The sequence below is a fragment of the Globicephala melas genome, chromosome 10 (assembly GCF_963455315.2).
Source record: "Globicephala melas chromosome 10, mGloMel1.2, whole genome shotgun sequence".
In the NCBI taxonomy this organism is placed as follows: Eukaryota; Metazoa; Chordata; class Mammalia; order Artiodactyla; family Delphinidae; genus Globicephala; species Globicephala melas.
In genome coordinates, this window is record NC_083323.1 from 39,034,711 (window position 1) to 39,060,364 (window position 25,654).

Consider the following 25,654-nt stretch of genomic DNA (forward strand, 5'->3'; position numbering starts at 1 on the left):
CATATGCTTTAAATTTTCAGCATCTTAAGGCCTGAAAATCTAAGAGTGGGTGGTTCAGGATATAAGTTAAATCAACATTGATTCATTCATTAATTCACTCAACAAATAGATATTGAGTGCCCCGTATATATTAAGGATCACCAGGGATGAAACTATGCATAGAACAGACCCAACTTCTTGCACTCATAGAGGTTACATTATTTTGGAGAGAGCCAGAGCAACTGAACAACAGATAATAAAATACATAGCATTTCAGATGGTGCTAAGTAATACAGTGAGAAATAAAGCAAGGGGGAGCAAGGGAGAGGACAGGAAATGCTGGCAAAGATTGGGTGGGGTAAATGGGTTAGAGTTTTAAATAGCATGGTTGGGGAGGTCCTAATTAAGAAGATGCTATTGGGTGAAGGCCTAAAGGAGATGAGAGAATGGGTGTGTGGATACACGGGGAACATTAAATCTCACTGGTATCGACATTGCCATTGCTTCTCATATTGTTTACTCTTCCAGAGAAGGAAATGGTGTTGAAGACAAGGCAGAATACGCGTTTGATTTGGTGTTGTTCTTTTCTATCTCTGCTTCCCTCTAACACATTTCTTTTAGAGCAAGCATTTCGATAAAATATTCAAGGGAGAGTTTGCCCCCATGACAGGTGCATTTGGCTTTTGCCCTGTAGTTATGACTTCAAAGTCATATCAAAAGATACCCAAATCAGTCCATCAGCTCAGCAGCAGAGCAAGGAAGAGAACCTGAGAGCCTGTGTTCTCCATCCTAGGGATCGCTCTATTGGACCATCTCCCTCTTCCCTAGGTTATGGAACTTCATGCTGGGAATGGAAATTACTGACAACTGAGCTAAGAGTGTCTCTCAGATGCACTTGGATTTGTTAAAGGTGGACAAACAGATGAACAAGTTGTTAATTCCTGGGAGGATAAGAAATTGATTCCCTGTAGTTTTCATTTAGTTTCTCAATGTCCTTATAGAATAACTCTTATAGCTTTGGTAAATCTCTCATCTAGATGATTGCAACAGCCTGCTTTATCTTCTGTCCTTGCCCCTCTAAGCACATTTTCAACACAACAGCAAGAGTGATTTTTAAGAAAAACCTATGTCAGATCATGGGATCCCTCTGCTCAGAATGTTGCGAAGCCATTTCATTTCACTCGGAGTAAAACCCAGCTTCCTTGGAACAATTCACTAGGCTCCATATAGCGGCCTCAGGTTTGTCTTCCGCCATTCTCTACCTTGTGTTATTCTACGGAAGGCACACTGAGCTCCTTGCCATTCCAGACGGACTCTTGCCTAAGGGCCTTTGTATAACACAGGTTTTAGAGCTTTCTCCCCTACTTCCTCCAGGTTTCCTTACAAAGGAAATCAGCTCAGATAATCCTAAAAAGTAATAACCTTTTACCCTCTACCCCCTTCCCTTTCCCACTTACTCTCCTTCTGTTTCCTTATATTATTCACCATTTCATGATGTACCATAAACATTTGCCTCCTTACTGATTATTTCTTTTCCCCCACTAGAATAAAAGCTTTGTGAGGGCCAAAACTTACTTTCCCAGAACCTAGAGAAGTGTCTAGTGCATAGTAAATGTTCATCTCTGAAGAAAAAAGAACAACCTGTAGTTTATGATTTAAATTAAATGGCGCTGGTTGGACTTAGTGCTATACCCACACAAATAAACTTAGGTCCAGGTTATTGTTTCTTTCCCAATGACAACAAAGAAAATGTTAAAAAGTGTGCAAAAGCTTTTGAAATATTAACAGATGAGTGAAAGAAAACCAAACTTGTAATAATGGGAAAGTACATTTTAGCTATTGCTTAGGAATAATCTTTACAATGGAATGATTTCATAAATACAAATCTAAAATACACAACACATAAAACGTTAACATTCTCTGGAGAAAGAGACATTGAAGAAGATTAAAAAAAAGAGCCCACCTACATTAAACACAAGATAGTTTTTTTTATAAATTGGATTTTCATTTATTAAGTATATTTAAATCCTTAAGAAGAATATTCCATTTCCAAGAATATTCCATTTTATTTTTGGAATACTACCATTCCAATAATAAAAAAATCAAAGGTACACTTAGGTTAAGAGGAATTCTTTTCCTCCCAATGGGTACGTTGATTTTCAACCATTTATTTTTACTCAAGTAACAATATGCAATACTCACATGGAATTTTATGCAACTCATTCATAAACTTTTCCTTCAGCTTAGAAAAGCCATCCTCCTTTCCTTCCCCAGGACTGGCTGGCTCTGTGGCATTATTTGGTAGAACAGTCGCAGCAGTGGTGATTGGCGGGGCTGCCAGGGCCTCATGATGACTCTCGCTCACCATTTTAGGTTCAGGTGAAACTGTGAGGGGAGGGAAGCAAAAAAAAGAACAATTCAAAATGGTTTAACTGACCCCACATCAGATCTATTCTAGAGATGAAAAAACATCAGAGGGCACATCTGCTCACTGGGTAAACAGCCTGTCATTAGCATATTGCTTTATGTTGGTTCATGAAATATTTATGGAACCACAGAGAAGGTTCTTCCCCAGAAGGTAAGACCAGACATAGTTATTGAAAGCATTTTCTCCTAACAATAAAATGAAACTGTCAAATCTATTAGTTACTTATACAGGCAATTACTTGCTATATAGATTTAACTTTTTAACCCATATCCTACTGAAATGTCCATGAAACAATTGCTGACAACATACATGCTCTATACTCTAAATGTTTTGCGTTTCCGAAAAGGAGAGACCAAATATTTATATTGGAAGTGTTGATAAATTATAAAAGATAGCACATTCAAAATGTTAGTAAATTTTAAAATGGGTGTAAAGAATACTATTGTAACACTGATACTCTAAGATTCCTGAATGTTATACAGAAATTAGTTCTTGAATCTCATTTATTGATAGCATGCTTTCTGCCCAGTTATTTTTTTTTTGACATTTACTATAGATAATACTATGATCAATAATTCACTTGTCTTGCTGGGTGAATTTTTTTTTTTAATTCTTTATTGGAGCATAATTGCTTTACAATGGTGTGTTAGTTTCTGCTTTATAACAAAGTGAATCAGTTATACATATACATATGTTCCTATATCTCTTCCCTCTTGTGCCTCCCTCCCTATCCCACCCCTCTAGGTGGTCACAAAGCACCGAGCTGATCTCCCTGTGCTACGCGGCTGCTTCCCACTAGCTAGCTATTTTACATTTGGTAGTGTATGTATGTCCATGCCACTCTCTCACTTTGTCCCAGCTTACGCTGAATTTTTGAAGCCACTGTAAATGCGGCATGATTGACTATATAGACTAAGGTGCTGATGATAAAACATGACTTTAATTATTTCAGTTTATTTAGTTTGATTATATTATTGAATTATATAATTAATAATATAAATTATTAAATTTATGCAATTATTTAAAATGTTATCTTCAAAATATTTTAAAAAATGAATCCTTAAGGTAGTCAGTGAAAAAATCTTAGCCTTGAATACAGAAAACAGTTCTAGTTTTCTTCACTAGCTAAATGAAGTTTGACAAGGCATTAAACTTCTTAATTAATACATCTTTTGAAATATGAAGAATCAAAACCTGCCCTGCCTAGATTTTTCTTAGTACCTGTGAAGTGCTGTATAAATGTAAGGGAGGTCTTCTAAAGGGGTACAAATGAAGTCATATTCTCCAATCTAAACGTATTCTGGACTTAAATACTTTTACTGTGTGATGTAAGTTTTCAGACTGTGCTGGTGAGAGTGGACATGATTTGGGGCAGAAATAGATAAATACAAATAGGCCTGGGCCTAACTTCACAGTCTCAGCAGGAAAGTTGATGGACCCATAAAGCCCTTCTGAGTTGCAAAGAAATGGAAATAACGAGCAAGCAGATAAAGGATTTTTATAGAATTCAAACCTTCTGTGCACTAATTACGCCTACTTACATGTTTAGTGAAAGTAGAATAATCTCAAATGTATGGGATTTATTAAAATCTTAATCAAAATCTAGAGATTTTGGGTCTCCTGAAAGGAGATCAAGGATGAGGCTGAGATACATAGATAATCAAATTTTATAATAGATTAGTTCTCTTTTCAAAGCTTTGAATTTTTCAATAGTCGTCACTAATACAATCCTAAGGGGTAGAATTAGACAGATAGGGGTTCAGGGCTTCTCTGTTCTTGAGTTTCTTCATTTGTAAAAGGAGAGTAATCATACCAAGTATGTAAGGTTTTAATCCATGCAAAGAATTTAGCACAATGTCTGGCATGCAAGTTTGTTCCTTCTGTTGATTAATTGATCAATCGATTGATTGATCTATCCCTCCCTAATAGCATTTGGGAGCTCAGACTTTTCCAGACTGTGAAAAAATTTTATTTTTTCTAACTCAGGGTCACTTTCCAGAAGCTTTCCCTGATTTTCTGATTCTGTTTAGCTTTGGCTCTTGTCTCCCTGCAAAAATCTGGAGTACTGTTCGCACAACCTAGGTGAAGCTATTGATATTGATGATGCCTTCACTCGTATTTCATGTAACTTAGCAAGACTACAACTACACACTCACAAACACATACAAATGCATAAAATATCCGTGTGTATTAAAAAATGAATTTGTTCCTCTGCTATGAGAATCACCAGATGTGATTATCATTACTTATCTCCACAGGATAGTTGAGGATATTTGAGGAATTATGGTTTGCTGAGGGATTTAAAGGAAGTGATTGTGCTAAATAGAATAGCTAAATACAACAGTGTCATCATTAAATTAAAGGTATATTGTCTGTTTCAGCTCAATTTCTGTCATGTTCTGGAAGTGGGATATCATTGCTGGGATAAGCCTGACGTTCGGCTGCTCCCTCCAACGGGCTACACAGTTGTTTATAGCTTTTGTGCACGGAGATGTTTGGGTCCTTTCTCTTGGATTGTTAAATATTTTCATATTTCCCCAGTTTATTTGGGACTATATATAAACCATTTGTATATATAAGTTGAATGATCTAAAAGGCTTTGGGAAAAATGAGGCTTTTATTAAACAGAGTCAACATTTAGAAAAGGCACTTGAAGCTTAAGCAGTATTTTTGTTGTTGTTGTGAAGGAAGCAAAGAATGTTTCTATAATTTCCAGAAAGAATCCTCTTCAGACATAAGGTACAGCTTGCAAGGTGTTTTATCAAAAACGGTAAAATCTAGGGCTTTCCTGGTGGTGCAGTGGTTGACAGTCCGCCTGCTGATGCAGGGGACATGGGTTCGTGTCCCGGTCCGGGAAGATCCCACATGCCGCGGAGCGGCTGGGCGCGTGAGCCATGGCCGCTGAGCCTACGTGTTTGGAGCCTGTGCTCCGCAACGAGAGAGGCCACAACAGTGAGAGGCCCGCATACCGCAAAAAAAAAAAAAAAAAAAAAAAAAAAAGGTAAAATCTATAAACTTGGAACTTACTAGCCAATTATATTATCCCTACCATTTCTGATTGTTTTAAAAATCAAGAAAAGATTATGTAAGAAATATACAGACAGTGCTTCTTTTACTTAATGTATACCACTGTGAAATTAAAGGTCTTTCACAAATTATAAAGATATAATGGGCAATTAAGGATCTAATATACTGACAAAGAAAGACCAATTGCTGAATTTATTTTCATTCCTTTATATTTTGAGAGATAGTGTTTGTAAATAACAAAACTAAGAACAGTTACAAGGCTCTCGAAAATGCATATTTATGGAAATAAGATGCTTATCAAGAAGCATCATTTTGCAGGTGGAAAAACTAGCTTATTATTCAGTCCTGACTAATGTGATGACTTTATACTCTCTTATGTACTTTAGTGCAGGTGGCATTGTTTGTTTATTTAGTAAAAAAATTTATGTTCTACTCAAGTCTTGATAAAAAACAGCCAACAGTTATTGAGGATCTGCTAAGTGGCTGAGATATATGAAATCATAGAGTTCTCACACCATTCCCATGAGATAGGTATAATTAGCACCCATTTTACAGGTGAGGAGACTAAGGCATACAGAAGTTATGCAATTGGTTCAAAGATAGATAGCAGTAATTAGTGTAGTTGAGATTTGAACCTAGGTGTCCTAGCTACTAGCATAAGGGACTTGTACGCTATGAGACTAAAATCTAATAAAATAGTGGGTTTTTTGAAGAAGTTTTGGACTATGACCCTTAGTAAGAAGTACATTGTATTGTGCTCCAGTATACACACTCTCCCCCTATATGTTAAATATGGAACACATTTCACATAAAGAAACTTGCCCTTACTATGTGTGAGATATTCTGATACATTCCATTCTATTCTGTTCTGTTTTAGTAAAAAATTCTCGTTATATTTATTAGTTTCACAAACAACTATTGGTTTGTGACCTACAGTTTGGAAAATCACTATGCTAAGGGACCTGTTAAGATACAATAACATTAAATGAGGCTAAGAAAAACTAAAGATGCCATTTATTAAGAACCTACTATGTGCCAAAATGCTGGCATTGATATTCAAGTATAATATCCTCAATTCTCATTACAACCCTGAAAAGTAACTTACCATATTTTACAGGGAAAAAAATGGTTGTGGAGAGGTTAAGCGATTTGTTCTACAGAGATTTAGCCTGATCCACAGTTCCTTCCACTAGTCTATTCCAGTAATAACATTTAAGTGCTATGAAACAATTAAATCAGCACTGGAAAGGTATTTATGATTTTCTTTTGAATTGGTTTAGCAGTAAATAGAAAATACAAGTCATCTTACTAATAGGAAAGAGACTGCTTAATTTTGAGGTATAGTCATTGAGTTTGTTAAAATGGAATTTAACATCTTGAATGTGCCAAGAGAAATATTATTGAATAGAAAAATAAATTCCCGCCTAGAAGAAGGTTGGGTACAAAGGACACAAGCAAGCAGTTCTAAAAGAAAGAAATGCAAATCCCTCCTACCAAAAAAAAAAAAGTGTTTAATTTAACAAATAGTCAAAAAACTGAAAGTTACTATATATTAATTGTAAATGAGGATAAATATAGATGTGAAGGTGAGGATACAAAAAACTTGGCAATGGGTACAGACCATAGTTTTGAAAAATACTTTATCGAGGCCAGAGTAAGAGAACATGTTAAAAGCTGTAGAAGCACTCATTCTTTTTCTAGGAATTCACAGTAGAGAATTCATTTAATATAAGGATGTTTGTAGTAACTTATTTATAGTATTAGAAGACCAGAAACTACCTAATAGAGAGACTTAAATTGTGGTAATCCATAAAATAATGTTATTAGAATTATTTTAAAGATAAACATTTACAAACCTGGAAATACATTAGAGAATTAGATGAAAATGCAAATTATGAGACATTATAGAAAGTATGTCCAATTTCTCTAGATAAGATCTTTTGTATAAAAGAGGTTGGAAAGATACACTTAAAAATGTCAACCTTGTGATAGGATACTCTGTTTTTTTTCCCATATGTTTATATTGTCAGTATATTATAAACCTGAATTATTTAAAATTACACAGAAGAAAAGGCCTTTAAAACTGTTTTGCTCTTGAGAAAACTATACCTTCCAGAAAGAGATTTCTCAATACCAGATTAAAAAAAAAAAACAAACTTTACAATGTAATGTAAAAAGCTAAACTGCAAGAAAGAAGGATTCAGCTGCATATCTAGCAAATATAATATGCAAAATGGCCACTGGTTAAAATAGAATGTAGAAGAAATTTTAAGGTATCATAAAAGTTAATACATTTGTGGTATAAAATGAGGAAAATCAGGATTTTTTGTTGCCATGACAACTTCCCTCTGTCCCTTACATTTATTCTACTTAGGAGGACTTTAATTATGTCTGTCTCTAGGTCCATAAATTGATATGGATTTCTTGGATTTTACAGTGAGATAGTCTATCATACTGCATACACATAATGATTTTTGTTGAAAGAACTATTTCCATCTCTATTTAAGCATTGTACTTTATCATAATAGCATGCAAAATTAAAGAACAAACAGGAGAAGAAGGTCAAAGAAATATTGAAGAATATATTATTACTAAGAAAAAGTCTTTGAATGCAGAAATGCCCCAAACTGAAAGTAATTCTTGCAGAAATTATTACAGAGTCCAGGAGATATCACAGAATGTGTTATAAAGTATTTTTGAGATGAAGGGCAGAATGTAGTCGTTTTATTCCATCAGAATTTCCCTTGACCTTCTGTAAGTGTAGGTGAAAACCCTAAGAAGATGCCCTGTGCCTCCTTCCCTCCCTTTCAGGAATGAGGCCCTCAGTCTCAGGGCCCTCTGACAGCTCACAGCTGAGGAGTCTCTCCTAAAGAATCACCCTTGGTTAAAGGGAACTGCTTTGTCCAAGGTTAAACCCACTTCCCCAGGGACGGCCCCCATGCAATGACTAGGATGCTGGTGTAAAGGCACGTCCCCCTGCCTTAATTTGGTTAATCTCTAAAGACCCCTGTAGGATCAGCTGAAGGTTGTGGTAACTGCATCTTGCCTAAACCTTGCTTTCTCCACCCCGTTACATGAAAAGCATTCCCCAGTAAGCTACCTCTGACTTAGAGCAGCTTCCCTGGGAATCCCACCTATGATACCCACTCTGAAAGATTTTTTGGGGGAAAAAAAACAACACTGTCAAAAGTTTCATTTAAATTCTTTCCAAACCCAAGGATCCTTAGGCAGTTAGTGAACTCTAGCAGCATGATCAAAATCCTCTATGAGTTTGCAAATGTTGCAATGTCAGGCTTGAGGTGTAGCGTCTCTTTGGTTTAGATAGTTTCTCTTGCTGGAAGTAGGAGGACAGCCAGAGATTGTATGGTCCCTGTCATGGCAGAAGAAAGCTGACTTCTGGTGTTAGTCCCAGTAAAATGGAGAGAGATGAAAGTTTGTTTATCAGACCTTGGAGCAAATGGAAGCATAGCACGCAGCCTACCTTTATGAAACCATAAAACATACAGGCTCCTGAGCCCTTTATCTGCAATCTATTGATTCAAAATAGATGTAGGTACCTCCAGATTTTACCCCTTTATCTCATCACAAAAGTCTCCTAAAGAGGTGCAGCGAGAATTCTGCTTAAGAGTATGGTTCTCAGCCAGTATCTCTCACAGACGCCTTTGCAAATCAAATACAAATGGGCCTGCTTAGCTTTACTTTGCAAAAAGAATCAACATTCCTCCCCAGTCCTACAAATGTCACAGTACAAACCCTGAAGAGGTGTAGAGGTTATTATGCTGAAGGTGTCTTTGGAAAAATGTGAGGAGGGAGGAGGACTGAACACTCACCAGCTGCATCTCCTAAGAATCCCTTAGGAGATACTGAATGACTGGGGTATGGTTGATATACAAAAACTGTACATATTTAATGTGTACAACTTGATGAGCTTGGAAATAAGTAAACGCCCATGGAAACCATCACCATGGTCTCCCATTCCTGGCCCCATAGAAGGGGCTGTTATGTGTTCTCTGTCCCTTCTTCCAAGCCTGTCTCTCTGCAGCCTCCTACAGCTATGTTGGTTTTCCTTCTCCTATCTTTCTGCCCCCACCCCCGCCCCCGTCTCTCCTCTCCAATCGACATCCTCCTGCTCTCCTTAGTTTTGTCTCTTCTTTCTTTCTTAGTTTCTTTTCTTCCTCCGAAGGGGAGAACCATACTTATTTACTGCTATGTCTTACTTATCATGTACTGGGTACTTGATGCCTGTTATGTGTGTCTCCTGAGTGCTGCGCCTTGGGTGGAGTCAGTGACAAGGAGAGTAAGATGCCAATTCACACCATTGAGACAGCCCCTGAGTTTCTCCTGGCTGCCTTTTCCTGCCATTATGGAAACTCAAACAGACCCCAGGATGGCATCTCTTGACACCAATAGTGGTAAATTACAACTCACAGTTACCTTCCTGACATAGTTAGATAACTGGAAACACTACTCTGATCACCAGGGAGCAGGTGACAAAGCATGTATAAGAAGTAAACTGTAGGACCAGGAATTAGGAAATCTGGGTCCAAAAGGAGTAAGCAGAGAGGGGTACATATGTTAGGGGCTCCAAAGAGCGGAATAGCAACATTTGTATTAAAAACCAGAGGTCAAACTTTTAAATGGTCAGCTACTCCTACTAGACTTTGGAATTGACTACCAACTTCTGGTTTTCATATTTTCAGTGTGAATGATTTCCTATCTTTATCTTATACAATTTAGTTTTCCAGATTGTCCAGTGTTTACCCCCTTCCATTCCTGTCTCCCCAAGACAAGCAAAAGCAGTTCCTCAAGATTTCTCTTCCTTAAAGGTGGAAGGACACTGGCAATAATAAGAATTCAGTTATTTTCCTGTCTTACTCTAATTTTCATTGTTTAAAAAAATAATAATGTACTTTGGCAAAAGTGTCATTATTACTAGGGCTTATTTCCAAGCTGGTCCAATTTGTTCAAAATTCTTTGTATCTATTAAAAATTTTTTTTCAACTGTTTTTTCTTTTTTTCTGAGGAGAGATCTGACTGTGGATCCTGTAGATGGTGGTGGGAGATGTACTTAAGATGTGAATGTCCACCCATAGCCCCTTTCCACTGAAATTGTCCTGCTTACAGACTCTAATGATAGAAAAGAGTCCATGTAGATTGCATGATCGCCCCCCAAGAGCCATGGGCACAGCAGATTTAAGGAGGTATGAGTACCTGATGGAAGGGCACCTCACTTAGATGCTGGCCTGAGGCCAATGACACTGTTTAGCATGAAAAGGTGAGTGAGGCCAGTAAGATTCTCTCCTTCAGGAATGGAAGCTATGAAATACCCTAAAGAAACTGAAGCATAGAGAAGAGAAGAAACATGCTCACTGTCACAGAGTTAATAAGTGGGGGGACCAGGGCCCCAAATGCAGCTGATCCCAGGGCTCAAATCTGTGACCACCACGGCAGCCGCATCCCTCTGGCTGTCCTGCTTCCTCTGGCTTGGTTTTCAGTTCTGAGTTTCAGTACGTAGTATCTTGCAATACTAATATTGATAGTAATCTGAGTATCTGTACCTTGTAATCAAGAAAGCACGATTAGAAGTAAAACCTGTGTGGGTTCACTAGGCTTAGTTGTTCCTGGAATATCTGAATTTATAGCCAGAGGTGGTGAATTCTGTTACTAAGTCTGCTCTGCATTCATAACTGGGTGTGTGTGTGAAGTGAAAGAACTGATGGTGTGGAGTGATGTGGGACCCCTATTGTGTAGGTTTAGAAAAATGCCATGGTGACTCAATGATAGTGGAGAGATTAAAACATTCGACTCTGAATACATTTTTTTTTCCACATTACATTTTCCCCCATGTTTTTACACCTCTGAAATGAGGATTTATTTGTCTTATAATATATGGCATCTCCCTATCACTGTCAGCCAGGCCTGTGCACACTCAACTGTCTTCTTATTCCTATTGATATCCCAGTAACAAATCATTTAAAGGCCATTTGAGGAAGGGATCAGAATCCTGGCTGTGTCTGAAGCTTTCTACTGTAAGCTTACACACTGAAAACTAGCAGAATGGGAGTCAAACAGCTTGGAAGATTTTAGAAGCACTAATGGAACAATGTTTAAAGAGATGCTTTATCGAACCCTATTGATGGCCCAAAGGAAAATGGTCTGTAAGAAAAGATGGGCATCATCAACTATGAATTGAGGACAGATTTAGAAATCTTTGCAAGTTATTAACCCATCTCTTTTATTTTCCTCGTTTGTATGCACAAAAATGACACAAAATAAAATCTAAGTAAGTCAATGACCTTTCAATAAGTACAAAATAAAAATTCAAGTGATAGGAAACCATTTTTGGACATAGTTTAATTTGCAGCATTTTTTTCTTAGTGGTATATAAAATCATGCTGCATCCTGTAATTAGTGGTTTCTTAGAGTACATGAAATAGAGATTTCCTAAAGAATGAAGAGAAAGCACGAGCATTGTTTACAAATAATGTATTATAAAGTAATAGACTGTATACAATTTTAAACAAACTGAGTTTCTCATTCCCAGAAGATCAGTCACTGCAATTATATTCAGCAATTATAGTCAACATAAATTTCAGAAGAACTAGCTAAAGTAAAAATGAATCTCTGAGCCAAATGAAAACTATATTCATTGCTAGATTATTTCCCCCCTTAGACCTATAATACAGAGAATAAAAGAATGGAAACAAAACATATCCAAGTCAAGACCCAAGTACTGAAATACTGTGATAATGATACAGAAAAGCAAGAGTTCTTAGACAAATTGAAAATTTCCCACCTATAATAGGGAAAGAAATCTTGGAAACTGGGATATCAGAGATGTTTCTAAAAGCATTTAATAATAAATTCACAAATTTAACATTGTTTTTCTAGTAATCCATTTATTGTACACCCATTTCTCTACTAATGCAGTTTCAAAAACTGTAATTTATTTTCAAAGCACCACTCAATATTGGAGAAAGTCTATAGCTTTAAAGGGCCTCCCAAGATTTTGGTAAGAATGGCAGGGTCATGATCAAGAAAAGATTGCAAAAGAGCTTTTTCAGATGCATTATAAAGACTTCAAGTGCATTTGGTAGCATTTTTAAAATGATACAGTGTCAAAGTCTCCCTTTTTTATTTTCTGATAAAACCGGTAGATATGAAAACCTAGAGATGGAATGGAAATCTTACATGGATCAGTTTAGCATAGTTTTCATCAACAATGTCATTGTGTACGATATTAATTGAAGTTACCTCTTCTGTACAGTTTTGTTCTTTTGTACAGTAAGCTAAAACTAGATGCTTTTGGCAGTTTGGGAAGTGGTACAGGTTAGCTGGATCAAGCAAATTGACTGTCAAAATGTTTTCTATAGCAGCAACAGAATAATCATTTGGAATTCCCATTCTCCATTGCTTTGCTGAAACCCAGCTCTGAACTCTTGCTGTTTCTGAGCTACAGGCACTTGAGAGAAAATGTAAGCTTGCGACTCAAAGCCCTCTTTTATCAAACGGTGTGCAAACTGTCATTGTTTTGTCACACAGGGAAGCAAAACTTTAAAATCAGTCTATACACAGTTCAGATTGTTAAATATGATGGAAATTTCTGCAATTTCCAGTTAAAAACAGTAAATGAATAAAATAAGAGCTTGAAACGTAGAAGCTCATTTAATGCTCACAAAATAAACCCATGAGTCAGGCAGTACTATCTGTCTTTCACAGATAAGGAAACTTAACCAAAGGTTGCACAGCTAGTAAGTGCTGAAGAGAGGATTTGAATTGAAACAAGCTGGCTCCAGGGCCCGTGGAATTCTGCCTCGTTAATAAATGAATAAATACAGATGCATACAGATGGTTAAAATCCAATGTGTTATATGCTCTAGTAGAAATGATTATGAAAGACTGAACTGAGAGAACACACCAGGTAGAAAACCACCAGGATTTAAATATCTGAGTATAGTTGGGCCTGAAGTCTAAGTTTACACGCTAAATATATCAGATATGAAGTATAAAAAGTGATTTGGCTTATTCTTCCTGAATTCGACCTTCTGTTGTGTGCTAATGAACTAATTTGGTGACAGGAGACTTGAATGAACAATATATACAATTTACAAAAAAATAATAAGCAAGATCGTAGGTCAGTTGCTTACCTAACAGCTATTCCTTCCTTCTGATTTCAGATAAGCCATATTTTTAGATATGCATTTTTAGATAAGCAACTACTACTCCTTATCCCCCACTCATGGGTAAATTTTATTAGTCTATATGTCAGTCCTGGTAATCCCATACTTCTTCCCAATGGTTGGTTTGAGCACTGCCATGTGATCCAGTTTGGGCCTGTTGTGTATAAGAGGAAGTCTGCTGGCTGATGTCTGGGAAAGTTTTTCTAACTCTTGAAAATACATACACAGGAAGTGATTTCTCTTCTGCTGGTTGGTGTTATATTTGTGTGTGGCAGCTAGAACTGCCTGTAACTGTGTTGTGATCATGAGAGAACTGTTCAGTGAAGGAGAGGCTGGTGTTTTATGGATAAAGGAGCTGAAAGTTGGGAGTAATCATGACCCTGAAGATGGTTTGAGTTGCTGTACTGTTTAGCCGTACAACCACCATGCCTGGGAACTTCTTGCAATGGGAGATAAGTGTTTCTTACGGTTTAATCCATTTTGTGTTGCATTTGGTGTTGCCTGCAGTCAAAAGCTAGCATACACAAATACTTTATAATATGATCTCCACAATAACAAAAATAAAATTGTTTCTATCGGCTTATTTTCTATTATGCTATGCCTAGCATAGTAGTAGAAAAGGGTATTTACTGGCTGCTTGCTAATACCCTTTACCTGTGTGTGCATTTGACCCCTAGTTTTTTTTGTTTTTTTTCGCGGTACGCGGGCCTCTCACTGTTGTGGCCTCTCCCGTTGCGGAGCACAGGCTCCGGACGCGCAGGCTCAGTGGCCATGGCTCACGGGCCCAGCCGCTCCGTGGCACGTAGGATCTTCCCGGACCGGGGCACGAACCCGTGTTCCCTGCATCGGCAGGCGGACTCTCAACCGCTGCGCTGCCAGGGAAGCCCATGACCCCTAGTTTTTGATGCTCAATAAGTCTATGAGACACTCATTACATTTTCTCCTATTCAGAACAGAGCTGTATCTTCCCTACACCCTATGAATTATGGTGAAGATCATTGCCCAGCATCCTAAAGTGCTAGATTAATACAAATTGAATTTATTCAGAATACCAGAAAATTGGCTTCATGATTGGTTCTATCTAATGTAGAAGATTTAAAAGGTTTAGGTAAGGTTCTAATTTTATACACTGTATTCAAATTAAATGCTCTACCTTTGAATGTGTCCATAATTAATCAAAACGTGTGAGTGACTGGACATTGTACAACTGTGCCTTCATCCACTTGGAGCACTTTGGAAGTAAATCGGGGGAGCCAAACACTTGGAAAGGATATTTGAGAGGCAGGTACCCTATTATGTCGTTTACATGGCACACTCTCCAAGCATTTCTTAGTGGATTCCTTTTCTTTGGCTTCTCCTCATCTCACATTTAAGCATCACTGTGAAAAATATGACTTTGATAAAAATCAGTATCTGTAGGCTTTATTTTGTTTAAACTTACATTTGGCCAACAATTGGACTTCATGCCATTTCCATTTGAGTGGCTCAATGATAAGACAGATGAATATATAGCAGTTTACATTTTAGGTCTTCAAAGAAAGAGTTCAGCAAAAGCACAATCTGTAAATACCCTCTCATTTGCATAATAAACAGGCATTCTGGCTTAATGACAGCAATATATGGAGTCAAACTGCCTTTACATTGTAGATTTAGTAATTACAGACAGTATAATTGCATCAAAATAAAGTCATTCTGGGGCCTCCCTGGTGGCGCAGTGGTTGAGAATCCGCCTGCCGATGCAGGGGACGCGGGTTCGTGCCCCGGTCCGGGAAGATCCCACATGCCGGGGAGCGGCTGGGCCCGTGAGCCATGGCCGCTGAGCCTGCGCGTCCGGAGCCTGTGCTCCGCAACGGGAGAGGCCACAACAGTGAGAGGCCCGCGTACCGCAAAAAAAAAAAAAAAAAAAAAGTCATTCTGTAGGGAGTCTTATCTCTTTAGGCTTTTTTCCAAACATATGAATAATTTGATATTATGACATATTGAAAGAAAACTGAAAAGTAATCTAAAGTACTTGTCCTGAATGGCCCATCTTCCTCTTTGAAAGTTGTTGGATGACCTTTAATCTCAGAATGCCATATTACCACAACTTTTTAATATTCTTAAGTAGAAAGCATCTCTACCTTACTGTGAAACAACAGGTACAGGGAAGATTTGCAACTTGTCCCATTGTGTAGCTCAAGATCATTGATGGTTAGAACTACATGTTTCATTTCATCAATCTGGTTATAAACGATGATGCATTTACTGGGAGAAAATGTTTATATTTAGCCAAACTTTTTTTTCTTCCACGCCATTAATATGCAACTGCTTTTCCTTAAAACAGGTAATAGCAATAGCTGAATTGCAATTAATATCCAACTGACTAAGGAGACATTTCAGAGTGAGGGCACAGTCTTACTGATTCATCACTGAATATCATATTACAGATAAACTAACACTTTTACTAAGATAAAAGTATACTGATAGCATGAATAAAATATGAGTGTTGATTTCAATCAACTAAAAGTCACCTTGTGTTCTAGAAGGTGAAATATAGAATCAAATAGGAGATACGACTTAATATCATTCCACTTGTTTACTGAAGATTTTGATTGTAGAAATCACTCAGGGGCTTTGGCATCAAAGACAAAATCAGGGAGAAAGAACGCAACCAAAAAACCCCCAAACCAAAAGGACCGTGTGAAAGTTTTGTGCCTAACAAAGAAAGAAAAGGTAGGAATGCCAGCAAAGCACCACTAAAATCAACGGAGTAAAATTATAAAATCAAACTGAAATATGAGAAGGATTTCTACAACAGCAACTTCAAATCACAGAATTATCAGGGCTAGAGGCAGAAAGAACAGGCAAAATATAGCTCTACGAGAAACTTTAAAGCTACACAGGTGAAAGTAATAACAACATACCTAAAGGAAAAATAATTCATAATGAAATGTAGGAATTAAGGTGTTAAAAAAAAGAGAGATAAAATCCATCCAGGGAAGAGGAGACTTTCACAAGGTAAGTGGTACTGTTAAGGACCTTGTGAGCACACATGAGCTCTAGGATGGCCAGTTTGAGAGGGATCTCAGTTCTGTCTCTTGCCTTTTTTAGCTGTGAAAACAAGAGCACATTACTTGCATTCTGAGCCAGTGTTTCCTCAGCTGTTAAAAAGGATAATAGTATACAACTTATATATTTATTATGAAATTAGATAAAATGTGAATAAGCACATTGCAGGCACTCAGTGGTAGTTGATAACAATTGTTTTAATGCAGTGTTGATGATGATGATGGTGATGGTCAGCATCATCATCTTGTTCCTGTAGCAAATATTGATATATCCCTATTACAGAGCTAGATGCAAGGAGCTTCTCCTGCTCTGATTCATGAAGTTAACATAGTATTATTTGCATGCAGATTTCTCTGCTAGGAAAGAATGTACAGGTAAGACATGCCTAGATATCTAGTCCCTGAACAAATACTGGCATTCTAGTTTATACATTAGTCTCTTGTGAATTGGTTAGTGTGAGTCACACTGAAAGATAACTTTCAAAATCATTTTCTAAGTCTATCACTTTGAAGGCCAGATCCTGGAATATGGCCACATTTTTCTGTTTACCTCTCCACCCTCTGCTCCCATAGTCATATCAATTAGACTCAGAAAGAAATGAAAAATTTTTGTTCTGTTTCTCAATGGAGGTTGTTCCCCTTTCTCTATAGAGTAGGATCTAAATATATATTTCAGATTTATCAAATTTTCAATAAAAGGGCAGCTGCTACCAAAGGAATTTTTCAGGATTCTGTGTCAAACTGGTTAAAATTTCTGAAGCTCTGTGGCCCTGGCAAGGTGTTATAGGACACTGAGAGTTAGGCACCCATTTAGAAGCCCAATTTCCAAGTCGTACATATATGGGAATCACCCTTTCCTAGCACTAGCAATTCCAATACAGCTGTAAGAACATTAGCCCGAATACCATGTGGCTTCTAGAGGCCCCACTGCTTCAGAAATTAAAAGTTTTGAGAATCAGAAAGAGCCAGGATCGGATCTAAGGATGACTTCATGGAATAATGGCTGGTCCATGTGGTAATGCTCTGGTTCCAAGATACATTTCCTTGATTTTTTTACCTTTTCAATATCTGTATAGGTAGCTGTTTCACCAATTGGATATTTGCCTGACACTAAAAAAATTCCCTTCAGTAATTGGAAATATGACATAGGTGTGGGGGGCAGGTTCTGTTACTAAGCTAGGTATACTGGGCCAATGCATATCTAGACCAGTTATGTGCTAGATGAGAGCATAGGCTCTGAAGCCAGAATGTCTGTGTTTGAACCTTGTGTTGATTAGTATTAGGGACTGCTATGGATTTCTCCTAAATTGGGCAAGTCTCTTTTCCTGTTAGCCTCTCCTCTGAATGGAGGGGTTGACCGGGAGCTCAGTGCACCTGGTTGGAGTGTACTGATGATCAGGCTTCTCTTACAGACGCCTGGGCAGCAGGTAGGCTAGGAGTGACCTCGTTATCAAGGTGACGAAGGCATTTCTCTGGGAGTGGACCATGTTTTATTTCTGACAGAGGGGCTATTCCTGTTCTTCTTAATATCCTTTTGAGATTCAGAATACCTGGCTCTGCTTCTGTTTTGGTCCTAAACCGTTCCCAGACTTCTCCCCACATTACTCAGCGTGCATTCCAAGTGGCCTTATTTACCTCTGTATAAACTAGAGTCGGTTGCCCAGCTGTGAGCCGGCAATTCTCCACTAATAAATTACTCCATTGCAATTACTCTCTAGGCAAAAGTGCTGGATCAATTTGTTAAAATATCTAGGGCCGGCTGGGGAAAATGGTTCCTCTCTCTGGACTGTATTTTCATCAAATACTTCTGGATTACAGTTTTCTCAGATCTGCTGTCTTGATCGATTACTATGAAATGCCTTCTATCCTTTGGAAGTGTCTCAACTTCTGATTTATTAACGTACTCTCATGTTGCCCAGAGTTTTATATACTTCACCCCTTTCTTTTCATATCTTTTCTACCATTTCAATAGCTTTTGGAAGTAAGAATAAATAATCTCTGTGGTTAATAAGCCACCAGGAACAGAAATCCTGTCTATACTTCTGATGAAAACACCCCCCCCTTTTCTTCAATATGTAAAAAGCCTCCTCTACTTTATGTTGGAAAAGGGAAAAAATGAGGACTTTAGTGCATTTTTATTGCATTTCTAGAATTATGTCATGATTGTCTGCTTATGTATGTATTTTTCCTACCAGCCTCTGAGCCCCTTGAGTTTTGGGATAGGGTCTTATTCATGTATGTGTTTGCACTATTCAGCACAAAGTCTCAATCCCTACCCCAGTATGGTAGAAATTTGATTGTTTTTAGGATATATACTTATAACATTTTTATAAATAGATACTTCATTTTCCTGGTATGAGGGAGCGAACCACATCAACTTAGGTAAAGTTAGGTGAATTTGCCCACCATTCTTCATTTTTCTCTGGTGTCACAAGCAGGCTCTGGGTGCATTTCTGAGTTTTGCATGTTAGATCAGATTAAGTTCCATTTTGGAGAGAATTGGGATCAGCAGAGGTGACACGGCATTTGAACAGTACGAACAGGGGCCTGCTTCAAATCCTGAGCGAATGTAAACCCTACACAATATTAGGCACACTTTATCATTGAATCTTTTTCATCACAAAATGCTGACAGTGAAGAGAGAAGGCAGCTGGTAGACAGAAAAAGGATAGGGAGCATTCAGTGTTGAAAGAGAGAACACGTATCTACAAAATCATGCTGTTATTCATGATAACAAGTAAAGAAGCCAGACAGCATTTTGCAGAGGGTGTTAGAAGAAAAGTCTCTGTAGAAATCAGCGGATTCAGATGGTACTTTGTAGAAATCCATCATCAGAGACTGAATAGCTTTCTGAATGAGAAAACAGCATTCCAGATGAAGTCAGAAAGGTGTGGCATTGAAGGGGATAAGTTAGGAGTTTGGGATTAACATGTACACGGTATTATACATAAAACAGATAACCAACATGGACCTACTGTATAGCACAGGGAACTATACTCAATATTTTGTACTAACCTATATGGGAAAAGAATCTGAAAAAGAATATATTGAAAAAAATATATAACTGAATCACTTTGCTGTACAACTGAAACTAATACAGCATTGTAAATCAACTATACTTCAATTAAAAAAAAAAAACTTAGGCAATGTCTGGAGTCTATACTGCCCTTGAGACTTTTCCCTTGGCCATGCTGGTTAAGATTATAAACACTGCCCTAGTGAAAAAGCCTGGAAATCGGTATCAGAATGTCATTTGATTTCAGAATGTCAGTGTCCAAGGTTTGTGGTTCCCCAAACTCATGCAGCCTTCCTCTTTCTTACTGTGGTCTGTCTCCATCATGTCTGGGCATTTGCTCGACTGCAGATGTAATTTACAATTTAGGCCTGAGTCTTCTGCTTTTATCAATCAGATTGAAAGAAAAGGACTGATGTCCTTAAATTTAAGTATTTTCCTTTAAGAATAGGAATAAAAGAGAGAAATCTGTAGCAATTTCTTCCCACGTGAACTTCACACGTACATCTTTTTTCTCGAACCTGTTATCTACACAGTCCCTCCCCTGACAGTCCACTCAGAGACATTCATTACTACTGCAAATGACAAAGAAACTTACATAAATTAATGTTCAACTTGATTTAGGCATGAAATTCTAATACCGTCCAGAGAGGGATCATGCTGTTTCAAAATAATCTTTAATGTAATTCTACAAATAAACCATTTATATCAATAACATACTTGTTTTCTGTGTATTGCATGAAATCAATTTATCTTCAAATATTTGGCTACTGCCAAATCCATTTTTTAAAGAGAGCTTAGAAACAAAACTACCGTGGAAGATTAACTGTGAAACATTTTGCTCTATGAAGAACAATAAAACAGAAATTAGAATATTAACTAGATAGCAAAGCAATGCTGACAAGATCACTTTCGTAGCTGGGGGCCACTTCTAAAAATGTTCTACTACTGTTCTTGCAATCGATGGATTCTTTTTCTCCCTGCTCTTGATTTACTTATTCATTAACTAGAGGGATTAATAAAATTAGTTAGAGCAGGAAAGTTGATGTGAGTACTAAAACACCACAGACAAGGAGCTGGGAATATCAATTTGCTTTTCTTCTTAATTTCTAGAATTGAATTACAAAATGGAATTTTCTAACACATTTCTACCAGATTTTTATTTAAAGGTTAGGAAAACTTGTGTGAGATGAGGTGAATTCTTTCCTGTTTTTGGTCTAGAGATAGATTTAATATTTAGAGTTAATTTTCTCTGTTAGTATTACCTTGTTTTCTGGGTGATAGTGATATTATTTGCCTGCCTTATTTCTTAGCTGTCCTATTTGTTTCCATCAGAGTTTTCAGCAAGAGATTATGCCTTCATCAAAGTAACAGTGCTACCTTTTAAAAAATGTACATTTTCTCTGAGGGATTAAATTTGAGTAACTCTAGAGAATTACTCTCAGAATGTGTTTGGGTTTTAAATATTATTACATACACACATGTTAACATCAATAATTTATTTACTCATTACTGAAGTCTGAACAAACTAGTAGATATGTGAAACTGATCAGGGATTTACATTTTGGCCTGAGGTAGCTTTGATGATTATTAAGTAAGGATAAGAAAATCTCCAAGCTTAAAACTTGGTAGAATTATGGCTTTAAACTCCTTCTTATATCTTGCTTTAAAAGAAAAAGAATTTGTATTACATTTATTGAACATTTTGCTTATTTCACTGTTCTCAGTGAAATGTTCTTGACCATTTTTATTCCTTTCTGTTGTCTCATTCCCTAGACCAGAGGGACCCTAGGCTCAGACTTGCAGATTATACTGCATGCGATGTAACTTTAAGTTCACTTGGAGCTAGACCATCACCCTTGGCCCACCTGATTTCTACCCCTAACTTGAATTTTATACTATGATATTGCAACGAGGGCTAAATCTAGAATTCTATGTGAGGATCCCATCAAATTACATTACTTCAAGTCGTCTCATGTTTTCTTGGTTGTATTTGCATCAATCTCATAAATTTTAGAATACTCCTACATATTGCAGTTTTCTAAATACAAATATGAATTAAATATGGACCCCAAAGAAGACACAGCAGGATGCACTGAATGATTGGTTCCTGAAATTTCCAACCTAAGACCCATTGAAAGGGAGTCACAGAATTGCATTCTTAAATTAATTAATAACGCTGAGCTTTTCAGGAACACTTCAGCCACATCATGTCAAAGCTAAAACCAGCAGCCTTCCAAAACCACGAACACAACTTGACTGGTTTTGACAGTCTATTTATTAATTGCTGCCAAGTTATAATTGTTATTGCATTAACGTAGCCTATCTGCAGAGGAGCAGCGTCAGCTAAGCATCTGCCTCTGAGATTTGAATATAAATTTATTTCTTTAGGTTTCATCACTGATCTTTAATGTTCTGAATATTTTCAGGCAATTTCATCTACAGCCTCAAATAAATTGCAGAAACTGGAACTAATTGTTCCCCTAATTGACTCTCTTACCTCCTGTTGTGTGTACAATGCATGTCATCCCGGCTGCACACAGCAACAGGAGGGAAGCTATTAATCAATCATAGAACAGTTAGTTCTGATGTGAAGATTTCCCCCCTCGGTTGAAAGGGAAAATAACCTCCTCAGAGGTTAAAGGGACACATTTCTTCTCTGTAGTTGTTGCTGAAGGAAAAAAATATATAGATTAGACTGATTGTTTTTCCACATGTAATTTTAATTCTTAATTAGGGTTCCTTAAGTTTGCCAGGAGCACCCAGACACCATGATTAGTACCAGGGCACCTTGATACACTGCATGATAGGTCCATGAACTTCTGTTTCCACAGTCAATGCATGTTATTGCTATGAGCAGTTCCTTGGTATACTTTAACAACCAGGCCAAGCAAGGGATGTGTGTTCACAACTCTATTTCTTGCACGAGTCACCCAACACGAGTCACATAGAAGTTGCTAAATAAATATGTGTGAATGAATGCATGAGTAGAATTTATTGACTTCAAATATAAACATTGCAAGCAATTTTAGATTTTTCATGCCACTGAAGGCAGTTCCCTATAAGAAATCCATAGGCAGAGCAATTAAAGTAAGGTATGTTTTAACTTTGTATTCTATAACTTTACATAGACTTATAAAAGGGGAAAAAGTAGGTAATTTGATTTTTTATATTTAAATTTTTTATATCGTATTTATATATTTTCTACCTTAGTTCCTTCCAAGTTAGACTACAAAACAAGGTAGGTCACTTGATGAAGTTGTGAATTTGTCATTTTAATCTGTTACATCTAAATCTTTACTCTGAGTCTTTCCCCATGCTACTTAAGGCATCCTCTTCCTTCCCCTTAATCAACCCCAAAGCCTGCTGATGACAGTGTGATAATCTTCTTGGTTGTCAAGTAGTCGCCACGTTTCCAAATTTTTATATTCTCACACTCCCCTATCCCAGCTTATTTGCATTGTATTCTCTTATTTCAGGGTTATCTCTCTTTTTTAGGTATATGATTGCACAAAGGATAATTTTGAATTAAAACAACTGGAAGACTGAATGTAATACTGAACTCAACAAAATACAGCATTTATTTTTTAAATAGTGAAATCAATATACATATGATTTTCATTTTGGTGGAGTGAAAAAGCAAGTTAAAAATTTTGGACTTTGAAAACAGATTATAGACAAGTATAGGAAAAAATGAGAAAGTTAAGAAAGGAATGACAGGATGACAGCAAGCACTTTTTCACATGTTTTCATAGTTTCTCCAAATGTAGGTAAGCTGCTAGTAAAGTCACATCAGGCATCTACATCTAATGTAACGAGTGGAAAAGGCAAAGTCAAAGACCTAGTACGTAGAGAATAGATTTCATTAGTCTGATATGCCCTTACAAATTAAAAGGGAGAGCAATAAATATGCAAAATGGGCTTAGTTAACAATAGGGATTTCCTCACTTACTTGTGTTTAAATCAGGGCTCCAAGGTTAACAGAATTTGTGTTATTAAAGTTTAGCAAAGTAGCTTATTGAAATGCCACTTTTATATCTATCTTCCTGACATTAAATCAACCCAGGCAGGATTCTATTGACAATTTGACCTCAGCATTTAAGGCATTCCCAGCAGCTGAGAATTGGTTTTGCCAACTTTGCACATCAAAGCAGCTCTACAGGGCAGAAGTGGTTATATTCACTACTGAAAAACAAAGAAAGGATTGATAGATGAAAGAATGTAGTTGGCTGAATGACGCACACATACAGGGCATCTTTTAATTTTTTGGAATAGAAAAGAGTTTTATCTGAGCCAAATAGAGGACTATAGCCTGGGAGACAACAGATTCAAGAAGCACTTGAATTGTGTTCTTCTGGGCTACAAAATGGGGAAGGCTTACATAGGCAAAAACCAAAAAGTTGCATAAGTTGTTAAGAATCAGGATTGGAGCTGGCAAGAAGTAAGGATGCTTGCTTAGCAAGGATTGACTGGGGTCCAAAATGCTTGCAGAGTTACATGGGGGAGACCTTGAGACCATAAGGTTGCAGCTGGTAGTTGCTAGCAGATTTTCTTTTTTTGTGAAAATGGCTGCATACACGGGTATCTTTAAAACACACACACACACACCCACACACCCACACACGGACACAGATGTGAGATCCCTGGACCAGCAGCATCACCATTACTGGTAACTTGCTGGAAATGTGAATTCTCAAGCCTTACTCTATACCTACTGAGGGTAGAATTCTGCAAGCTAGTTCAACAGACGACTCTCCAGGGGATACTGATGCATGGTTATCTGTGAGAACCACTGCAGTAGCGTTCTAATTAAACTTAGGTGACATCAACCATACCCACTCAGGAAAAAAAAAAAAAAAAGCAACAATTCAGTTTTTTCATCCAGTACGGCTTCTAGCTCAGGTGATTATTCCACCTCAGTCTCTCACCAAGAACAGTGATCTCTTTCAACGTTGTGTTAGATTTACTGAAAAACAGGAAAAAGCAGCCTACTGAATTTTATGGTAGGCTTATTTTCAAAGGTCACTTAGACTATAGATAATTTTTGCTTCATAGGCTCACTCTGCATAAGACACTACCCTTCTGAATGAATTTAAACGACAAGTTTCACTGGTCAGCAGAGACTTGAAATCCAGGGTTCAAAAGAAGTTAGAAGATTACCATAATAAGACTCTATATGTTTTATAGCCAATTACATTTCTACTTAAATTCCAGTTTTTAAATTAATCTGGGCATCCAGTAATTCCAACGTGCTGTATGATTTATCAGCACATAGGGATTTTAAAATACCTAAGAAATAGAGAAAAATAAAACAAGAACAAATTGAATCCACAAAGAGCAAAAACGTTCTGAAATTTGCTGAAGTAATGAAATAAACATATTTAAAGTTAGCATCATCAATTTTTCAAGTATTATACAAAAGAAGATATATTTTGGTCATGATGGATCTTAATAACAGTAAAAAATGAAAATACAGAAATAAGTAATTTAAATACTTTAGAGAGAATTTAAAGTAAATTCTTGGTGTGAAACACCCCTGAATTTCTGCTCTGTTAAGTAATTTACCTCCGTTGCAGCAAATTTTCTACCTAAACTCTGCCCCCATCTAATTCTTTACTATCTGAATCTTTTTAATGCTTCAAGTTTTAAGTCAATTGTTTCCTTCTTCTCTGAGCCCACCCAGTCAGAATTCATTTATTTCCCTAGTGTGTCTCATATGTTCTACTGCTTAGTACATATTGGTTTACACATATTCTTCTTATACTAGATTGTAAACTCCTTGAGAGTCCAGTAGTGGCATCATTGCATCTTCTTAGGTCTAGAACAACCCCTGGCATAAAGAGGATGTTGAAAAAAATCTTTTCTCGGGCTTATTTCATTATCCTATGTTTTTTCTGAAATTTGTTGGAAAGTTATAGAGACTCTTTCAGGCTACTAAGAAATTGTTTGGGGTCCTTAGGGTAGTACACTGACTATGACA

At 37.1% G+C, this 25,654-nt stretch overlaps 1 protein-coding gene across 3 annotated transcripts in view; it reads right to left on the bottom strand.

Moving 5' to 3' along the window:
• SYT1 (synaptotagmin 1) overlaps nucleotides 1–25,654 on the bottom strand; it is a 533,780-nt gene that overhangs the window by 191,384 nt on the left and 316,742 nt on the right. For all 3 annotated transcript variants that reach the window (XM_060305537.1, XM_060305538.1, XM_060305536.1), the window contains one exon: nucleotides 2,182–2,364. In XM_060305537.1, the coding sequence (XP_060161520.1) occupies nucleotides 2,182–2,347 (166 nt within the window). In that variant the 5' untranslated portion in view covers nucleotides 2,348–2,364. The remainder of the gene's footprint in view (nucleotides 1–2,181; nucleotides 2,365–25,654) is intronic.